This window comes from Apium graveolens, chromosome 6 (assembly GCF_009905375.1).
Source record: "Apium graveolens cultivar Ventura chromosome 6, ASM990537v1, whole genome shotgun sequence".
In the NCBI taxonomy this organism is placed as follows: domain Eukaryota; kingdom Viridiplantae; phylum Streptophyta; class Magnoliopsida; order Apiales; family Apiaceae; genus Apium; species Apium graveolens.
The window spans coordinates 88,944,938-88,955,089 of NC_133652.1; the positions used below are offsets into that span (position 1 = coordinate 88,944,938).

General features: G+C 33.3%; 1 protein-coding gene across 3 annotated transcripts; it reads right to left on the bottom strand.

Annotated features, from left to right (window-relative positions):
• Nucleotides 1-2,447: 2,447 nt before the first annotated feature.
• Nucleotides 2,448-10,152, bottom strand: LOC141664386 (U-box domain-containing protein 33-like). Of its 3 annotated transcripts, XM_074470324.1 has the most exons (9): nucleotides 9,442-10,152; nucleotides 8,698-8,819; nucleotides 8,193-8,314; nucleotides 7,290-7,394; nucleotides 5,704-6,127; nucleotides 5,412-5,549; nucleotides 4,353-4,883; nucleotides 3,173-3,937; nucleotides 2,448-2,944 (listed from the first exon to the last, which is right to left on the bottom strand). In XM_074470324.1, exons 1-9 carry the CDS (start codon nucleotides 9,695-9,697, stop codon nucleotides 2,762-2,764), a joined length of 2,646 nt encoding a protein of 881 aa, XP_074326425.1. In that variant the 5' UTR covers nucleotides 9,698-10,152; the 3' UTR covers nucleotides 2,448-2,761. The 3 variants fall into 3 exon arrangements, with proteins under 3 accessions (XP_074326425.1, XP_074326427.1, XP_074326428.1); XM_074470326.1 differs by lacking the exon at nucleotides 8,193-8,314 and having other exon boundaries at nucleotides 8,669-8,819; XM_074470327.1 differs by lacking the exons at nucleotides 8,193-8,314; nucleotides 9,442-10,152.

Genomic DNA, 10,152 nt, shown 5'->3' on the forward strand with positions numbered 1-10,152 from the left:
ATCTAATGATTTTGATTTGGACAAAATAATATATATTATTAAATAAAATTATACTATTGATCTAATCCCGAATAAAAAAATAAAAATAAATTACTTACAATTACTTACTATTTATTTTTAATAGTATAAAAATAAATTATACTATTAAACAAGCTAAAACAAAATAAATTGAAAATAAATTTGCTTAGCAGATATAATGTCATCAGATTAAAATAAAATTATATATATTATCAATTCAGTTTAAAACATAATAATATTCATTCCGGCTAAAATGAAATTAAATAAAACCACGGGAGGAGAATTTATAATTATACCTCATGAGTCAAGTCTGTCGTTTAAATGCGGTTTACCTGGTTCACGTGATTTGCAGGCTATTACGTGAACCCGTAGGTTAGCGCACCCAAAGGGTAGCGGCTGCGGGTTATCTACGATAAAAAAATATTAAAAATTAAATTTAATCGGCTGGATTTGGTTGACATAACCGTACTGAGACTAAAACCAAGATTTGTTACCTCAGGGTAAAATAGTATAATAAATACTACTGATCTAGCTAAAAAAAATTATCAAACCGGGTTACAACATAATGTGTTGGTCGATATAATATCATCTGAATAAAACATAATATATTATTTATTCAGCTTGAAACAAATTAATATTTAATCATAGCTAAAATAAAATTAAAAAAAAAACTAAATATAATTAAATTGTTGCTATTGCGGGTCTAAGGTTAAAACAAAATAATGTATATTATTGATCAATGTTAAAACTAAAATTTAATTAAAAATAAAGGTAATTCTTATATTATCGATCTGTGTTAAAATAAAATTAAAGTTTACTTAATTCGTTGTTAGATATAATGTAGGCTTATGATTGTGAGATAACTGAGATCCGACCCTAATAGCCGAAATATTAAAAGTTTGATTGCAGATCTGTATGTAAAATGTTTTGGTTTATATAATTATGAGTTTTTCAATTTCTATAATATCCAAAATTATTTTAATAAAATGAAAATAGAGATAATTCCTTAATTTGCGTCAGACAAAAATAAATCAATACATGTCATTCATTCATGCTAAAAAATTATACAATTGATTCATTATAAATCAAAAATAAAATAAGAAATTAACTATACAAGCTAAAATAAAATAATATATATACTTTTATTTGGATTAACATAAATTTTTTATCATTGATACATAAACTTATAATCATTTATCCGGGTTTAAATAAATTAAACCAAAATAAATATGAATATAATTAGTTAGATTTGTTCGGTATATCAAGGTAAAGATCGTTTACCATTGATGTGAGCTAAAATTTATTTTTTTTAATTAAAACATAATTATCTTTTGTAAACACACTTATATATTTCAACAAAACTAATTTTTTTAACCAGTGATATTTATTTAAAAAATAAAATTTCACTAAATTATACACATGCATATTTAAAATAATTATCAAATCATATTATCAAAAATTTATAATAAATAAATTTAAAAGTTTAAATTTTTCACTTCAAATTAAATTCAAAAATTATATAATATTAAAAACAATCCTTGCATTTCACATGTTTTATACTAGTATTTTGAAATTATGGCCATAAATGTTATTTTATGGATTTTTTTTTGCTAAATTGAATTTTACGGATTTTTTACTTCTATAGCAATAAAGTGTGAAAAGATCAAACTACTCACATTGAATATTTTCAAAGTTTATTTATGTGCATTTATGGATTGTTTTGTCTTTTCACCATTCTTTACTCCCTAAATTAAAAAATAACTTTGACAGCAAGGAGGTGTTGCTGCAGTAGTTGAGTTCTTGTACCCTTAGGGGAGGTCAAGAGTTCAATCCGACGTGTGCCTTTGTTGTCAATTAACAAAAAAAAAAAACTTTGATGAAAACATCTCCCTAAATTGATTAAGACATCTTATCAAACACTTTATTTTTGAACTCGTATACAAGATTATATTTAAAATCCGATTTCAAATGCACGAAATTAAAAACATGCCAGAAAGTTACAACTCAAAAACTACAACTAAGAATCGAATTCCGCTTAGAAAACTTTTGTAATATTCCCATAAAGTAGTAGTACCTACATGTGGATATGGTATGGATACAGATCAACAGTTGGAGTATTATTCAGCCATTGGACAAATACAAGAGAGGAGAAAGAACAAGCAAACAAGCTAAAGGAACAAGAGTTTAAAATTCCAGAGATTAGAAAATTTTAACTTCAATTGCAAAAATAATAAGACAGTAGTAATATGTATTTAATAAAATTTGACTTGTGCTAGATAATTAAGGAACTTCTCCTGTCAAATCGCTCGTCCTTGGACCTCATTTCTCATTTCTGAGGAGTTTTTACTAATTTAGTTATAAATATACGGTTTTTCTAATGTGTGCCTAACCTCAATAACTTCTTTAAGAATGAATAGAAGTTACCAATATTTATAAAAGAATCACAGTTTAAACTTATAATTGTGAATTTGACAGGTTTACATACCTGATGTGTGAAAAATTGTCTATCAATGCCTTCTAAGTGTAATTTTAAACTAAACCCAGTATTACAAATACTCTGCAATAAACAAATACTAATACTAATGTTTTACAAGTATCATAGTAATATACATACTATAAGAACCACCTATACAACATGATAAGAAGAGTGGCTATATCAAAATGAGACTCCAAATACAAAAAAAAAAACACACTAGAAGGATAGACAATTTGTCAGAAATTGAAGTAACTGGAGAAGGGTGTCTTAATGTTGCTGCAGCCACTCTTGAATTGCAGAACGAAGAGCATGGTTGGGAATGAGAATGTCATTAGCAAGCTTTTGATCTGTCATTGGTGATGTATCATTTCCACTCTCTAGCCACCCTTTTATAGCCTCAGTTTCATATGTATATCCATCAGATGCCACTACAGGCTCTTGCATGACTTCCTGCATATTTACAGTCCGTTAACAATTATTTTTCTCATCTCTAATATGGAAGTCCTAAAATACTATTAATAGCACTTACATCATAAACAAACTTGCACTATAAGAGCCACCTAAGGTCTCTTTCAAAAGAAAATTTGCAAAAACTAGGGAAGAAAAAAAATATCAATACAGATTTCATACATCGTATACAAAAGCTATCCAATAGTAAGATATCAGCAGTGTACAAACCTGGAAGATTGGACACATATAGAACTGGGGAATCTGAAAGTGGTCCTCTGAACCACGCCTGAATGATGAGGCTCCACAAGAAAATTTCATTGGTTCTAGCATTCTCCATACTTCTGAAATCAACTCAGGTCTTTTATTACGACTCATCTCACAACAACTCAATGCAAGTTGAGCCAATTGTTTAGCTCGCACAAATGGCCAGTCCCCGGCTGTACAATCCAGCAAGTCTTTCAAATTTCCTTTATCAAGTGCAGTTTGCACGTCCTTCGCTATTCCCAAGGCTGGTCTTCCGGTTAATAGTCTTAACAATATTATTCCAAATGAGTAGACGTCTGACTTTCGAGTAAGCTCTCCTGTGGAAAGATATTCAGGGTCAATGTACGGAAAAGTGCCCTTTGCATAGTCTGGTCGGCAACATATCGTTGTGTTGTTGCTTGACAACTCATCTTGAGAAATTAGGCAGCAGATTCCAAAATCACTTAATTTGCTTACGTGGTTGGCATCCAAAAGTACGTTGGAAGGTTTTAGATCACCATGTATAATGCTTTGGGGCTTACAAGAATGAAGAAAAACGAGTACAGAACACAGCTCTGCAGCAATACGGACCCTAGTTTGCCAAGATAGTGGTGGGGTGTTTTCCTTGCAGCTGAGACGATCCTCAAGGCTTCCATTAGGAAGATACTCATATATGAGGATCCAAGCTTCTGGGCAGGCTCCTATGAGAGTGATAAGGTTTGGATGCCTCAATGTACTCAAAACATTGACCTGTTTCAAGAAAAATGAACAGCAAAAGTGCAATGCTAGCGATATAAGATTAGATAAAAACACCACTATAAGAGATAAAAATGCACTAAACAAGAGATACTGCAATAATGACAACTGATTACAATTTAAACATGGATTCTTTGAGGTATGGGAAAATTTCAACTAGCATATGAAGCCTGCTAATAGATCATGTACAGAAAGAAGCAAACCATGAAAAGGGGTTGTAATCCAAACCAGACATAGAATTTAGGATAATTAAATTATGTACCTCTGGAGAGAAAATATAATCTACAAATTCAAGACTTCCAAGCTAAAATTTGTTTTGAAAAACAACACTATCCTGAATTCTATATAATATCAGAACCAGGGCATTAAACTTCCATTAAGCAAACTATAGTTCAGAAGATTTTTTTACCTCTTGTTCAAACTCTAAATGTCCTTGTGAGCTATTAGAGTGTAGCACCTTTACAGCTACTTGAGTATAACGAAGGACACCTCTATATATAATTCCATAACCTCCTTCTCCGATCTTCAAGGATGGGTCAAAGTTGTGAGTGGCTTCTTTGATTTCTGATAAGGAGAACTCAGTGTAAAACTGAGTCATACGTGCCATTGAGGTGTCTTCTACTGGTTTTTTCCTCAGTTCTTCAGCTAAACTAACTGCATTATCAAGTTCCACGAGCAATTCATCCCGTTCCTTCTTGTAGCGTTGCAATAGATGAACAGCTGAGAATATCTTTTGTTCCAGCTCCTGCACCATCTCATCAGAATTTCTGATTTGGAACTCCAGAGACGACTTCTGTTCAAGGGCAAGCTGTAAGTCTTTCATAATATCATCTAACTTGGGCTTCAGCTTCTCAATTTCTTCTTTTCCACTAGCTAGAGCTTCTTCTATTCCTTTTTTCCGTTTCAATTCCTCAGCACAGGAACTTTCCGAAGCTTTAGTCTGTAATAGTAATACAAAAGACATAAATGAGAGCTCAATTGCATCCAGCGAAGTCATCAACTGTCTACACTATGCAGTTAGGGATGGCAGCATACAATTATATATGCTCCCGCAACAGCGGGGTTTGGGGAAAGGTCCTGATGGATGCTGCCTTACCTTCCTTTCTAAAAAGAGGATAAGCATATTTTTAAGGCCCTAAGCTGTGACCTGGCACTAAGAGATACCAAGTAGATACTAAACCATCCGCCAAGCACCACATTCAACTTACACAAAAGAAGAGATGATTAAATATAGTATGAAACTAAAAAGTGCCCTATAAAGATAAGATGACTCCAGCTTCTCATCGAACAGGTTGTAAGCTGACAATAAAAAAATTCCAAATTTGAGGTGTCATGTATTGTCGTAGCTGTACACGTGTCCACTCTTTTGTCCAACTAGAATACCATGATAACATACACTTCTCATTATCTACTCAAATAATTACAGCAATAACACAAATAGAACAATAAGGGGAATCTTAAACTTTACCCTGCGGATGGCCTCAATAGCCTGTTTTTCAGCTTTCCTACACTTGATTGACTCTTCAATTGCTTTTTGCCTAGAATTGTCTGCCTCGGCCATGGTTTTCTCAAGCTCGTCATAGAGTTTATCACTTGCAATCTCTTCCTGATTATATATTACATAAACCTTTTAGGAACACTAGAGATCTCAAGAAAATGAAAATTAAGACTGTAATTCATGTGAAGAAGTAGAATTCAGATAATCGCCAAAAATGTTAACATGCTCGTAAGTAGATAATTCAAATGAGTTTGAGGTTCACCTGTGCACTAACAGAGGATGCGTTATAAAGACCCTCATTAGAATGAGGTATTGCACGTAACTCTGTTTCATTTATGCTCCTCTTAGGTCTTGAAATCGATCGTAGAGTTGAATTTTCTACCACTTCACTAGAAGAACGTGGCGAAGAAATTGAATCTGCTGAATCACTCCTTGAAATATTATCACAGGCATATGAGTTCCTTCCACTACTTAAGCTGCTACTTCGAGTTGTCCCTCCATTGGCATCCTGGGAAGAAATTGCTGACCTTACTTTGCGGAAGTAAGGGGATGAACTGGCCAATTCATTATATCCCCATTCTTGACCAGAATTCTGTCTCAGAGAGCTCGAATGTACAAGAATGCTCGATGGTAATGGAGGTGGTGGAAATAACGCTTCGCCGCAAGTTTCATCTAAGTCACCTCTCCTATCAAGATTAGTTGTGTTAGTTGTCATAATGATTGCATGTCATAATCAAGTGAATGCTCAATTAGAATTAGCCAACATAATTGCATGATTATGATTTGCTTGCGAACATTTAATACGTTTATTAGGGCTGAGCAAAAAAGAGAAAAAATCCAAAATCGAAACTGCTAAAAACCGTTAAAATCCGAACCACAAAAAACCGATCCGAAACCGAAAAACTAAAAACCGAAACCGACTCTCCAGTCGGTTTTGGTTATAAGTAGAAACCGAACAGGAAAAACCCGATCCAAACCGATTCTTAAAAATAAATAAATAAATTATATATATTATACTTGGGGTAATTCTGACACTTGTTTTGAACCTTCTGTCTCATGCCCTGCACTAGGCTCCAGAGAGACACTTGTACCCTCCTGCCTTGACTAAGTCTGCTTTGTTGCATTTGTAGATAGCAACCTGATTTGTAATGTTTGTTTATGTTTTAAAGTGTGTATAACCATGTTTACATTTTCATACCCATCATGCCCTTACCTAAGTGTTCTTTTCTTTAAGGATGTGCAAGACTCTGTTTTCAGCTTTTCTTCATCACATGTGTTGTTATGGTTGTAGTTCATCATGTGGCAGCAGGATATTTTCTAGAATGGTGAGAAGTAGATACATCTATTATTTATTAGTTATTACACATCCATTTTAACTTCTCTGTTAGCTAGTCCTTGTGATTTCCAAACCCTTGACAATAGCTTAATTTGTCAATAAAGTTGTGCAGTTTATTATGTCTTGTGAAATTTGATGACAAAGTTTACAATAGCTTAATTTGTAAAAAAGAGAATAGGAGTTGTTTTTGGGCTAATCGTATTTTATTTTGTCAATTTTATTTCAGGCGGTTTTATAACCGAAACCGATCCGACAAAAACCGAACCGATGGCTTCGGTTGTGGTTTTCAATTTAAAAAACCGAGGATACGTATGCGGTTTCGGTTTTATCCAAAAACCGCCTCGATCCGAACCGTGCTCTACTCTAACGCTTATCAATAACTGAGATTTGAGAATAAGAAGGATCTCAAAAGTCTACAAGAGAATCAACAAGCTTATTCTCATGTAGAACCCAGTAGTTTTACCTATTCAAATGATACCAGGTCAATTTAGTAAAGCAAGATCTTGTTTTACCTGGTGTATATGAGGTTCCCATTGCAGACAAACCAAATGTGACAGTAAATAGGCGCTTTCTGGCAAACATGTATTGCTTTCTTGGACTTCAGCTCCATCATTTTTCTGAGAGATAAATCCACCATGTTCAGAACTCTTAGTTATGCATTGTCACCAATTTATGTTCATTAAACAATAAGCTATTAAGCTTCACAACAAACAGGAATATCTATCTTGATTCAACTATATTCTTGCTGTTTATGAAGAGCACGTAGTCAGCTTACTGTAGTCCAGGCCAAGTTTAAATGTATTAAACAAATAATCAAGTCGAACCTTAGCCTTTACAGATGCTCCTAAAGCAGAATGGCATTAAGGTAATTTATTGATCATCACCCCTCCCCCCAAAACCTCAAAAAGTACCAAAGAAGTAAAATGTTAGTCATGGTTGCCCCTCCATGAAATAGGAACTAGATGCCACCTAGCTTATACATTAATCAAACTAGATTAACAATATTCTCAACTTCATTTTGCAAAAAAGAAAAACAAAACAAAAAAAAGAGCTTCAAAAATTAAAATTGTCACAATTTACTTGAGCTTTTTTCCATTATAACATTTAACTCATGCCCCTACACAAAATGTTAAATTTAGGTGCATGGAATTAATGGAAATGGGACACGCACATCTACCTATTTGCAAATTTCAGGAATAGGATTATAGGAATCCTCTTAGTGGAATGAAGTGTTGATAAAAGTTTCAAAACTGCTAATTAAAAACATCGTTTAGTCACACTGGCCCTTCAAGTGTAGGATCATCATCTGTTCACGTGTACTAACTATGGTAAATCTAATTTAGATAAGCTGAACAAGATTTGTTAAGCTATACAGGGAAACACATAATAGCACATCATATCTTCATGTTTTATACTTTGAATATAGTTTATCAGCAGCAGCTCCCATTACAAGCTTCTTGATATTGTGCATGGCGATGAGCTCCACAATGCCCTTCTCGATGGATTCCATTTCAATATGCAGGGTTTCTGCCCACATCTATAATAAATTTTGCGGATGACTCAGATAAGAGAGAAAAATAGGACTAGTATAATATTTACAAAAATGTTAAGAGCATAGACTTCAGATCCTAGAGACATTCATAGCTATCTACAATCACTGTCCTTCGAAAGACTTGTGCTTGTATCCATAATATTTTGTGGAAGAGTACAATAATACTAAGCCTTTCTTGTAAAAGGGAAAAATCTCCATCAGTCCCTTGGTCTTTAAATCTAAATGTTTATCATATTTCTCAAAAAAAAATGTTTATCATATTTCTCAATAATAATGAAACTTAAAGGTTCTGTAATGTTATAAAGTTTGGTAAGTAAAGTATGACTCGGCAAGAGTTACATGAAGAGGAGAACAAAAGAAACGAGTACCCCTGCCCGCTCACAGATCAGCCCGTATGTTTTCAGCACATCATCCATACATTGTCTCTCAGAATTATGGTAAGCTCCGACTTGGTGATCTTCGACTCGACTAATTGAATATTCCGTACCCACTATAAAGCAAGAACATTTTAGTTAACATAGTTATTTGTAAGAAGGATCACTTAAAACTGGATATAATTGAATAAAAAGAACACATTATCCTAGAAATGATACTCGATAAAGATAACAATATCTGGCAGCAGCATATAGTGGTATGCATGGTTGCTTTTGTTGGCTGTGGATTATAACCATATGAATGGGTGCAAATATAATATATATATATCATACACACACACGTTCCAGAATAATTTAAATTGATGATTAGACTTAGCGATTTATACATATATCAGGTTCTCTAGAAAAGTTTGCCCTTAAAGAAGTTCATTTTAACAATAAATTGCAATTTCTAACTCTTTAGGATAGTTTAACATCTGCATCAAAAAAGCACATAAATCAGTGAAACTTCTCCACCTAAAGAAAGATAGTTATGAATAACCTAGCCATAGTATATCTACTATCTAGTATGGGAATGAAGCATTAACCTAATAAATCTACCAAAACCTTAAGATCAAGTTGCAGGCTTCACTGGACATATACTATGAAATCCTTTGCTACTGGAAAACAAAGACTGAAGACGAGATTACTAGGACATCTTTTAGGGTAATTTTCATATTACAGAAGGAAATTTCTTACTTGTGAGCATTTTCTTTGACGTCTGATGAACATGGAGGATACACAACTTCTTTCCCTGAAAATTACGCACTGCCCATTTCAAAGTTAATTCACTGTCCTTGACATTTTCGCTAACCGAAACATAGACCATCTCTTCTTCCCTCACTTCAATCTCTTCCACAATGTCACTCCTACTTTCCATGATCCCTTTCAAAGCAATATCTGGAACCCTTATCATTGAATGCGAAACAGAATGATATGGACTTGTCAAAGTCATCGCAATTTATCAATTTCTCAAACCCCAATTCTCAAATAAATTCAAGAAAAAACCCTTTCTTTCTTCAAATCTCTCAACTTCACAATCACACACAAACACATCCACAATCTGCTATTCACAAATACAATCACTACAAAATCACCAATAAATTCTTGCAAAAACCCAATCTATCTTCAATCCTCTAATCCAAACACTCACTTAAATTCAAGAAAATACCCTCTTTTTTTCTTAAAGACGTGAACTTTACAATCAATATAACTCACACAGCCTCACATACATATACCCACGAATTTCTAAGCATATACACACAGATATTATATGTAATCAAGCTTAATTCTCAAAAACTTGTGATACAAACAGTCAAATCTAATAGAGCTAATATACAAGATAAAACAATAAAAGGGACCAATGCCAAGAAACCCAAAATATGGAAAAGACGGTGGAGTGTGTAATTT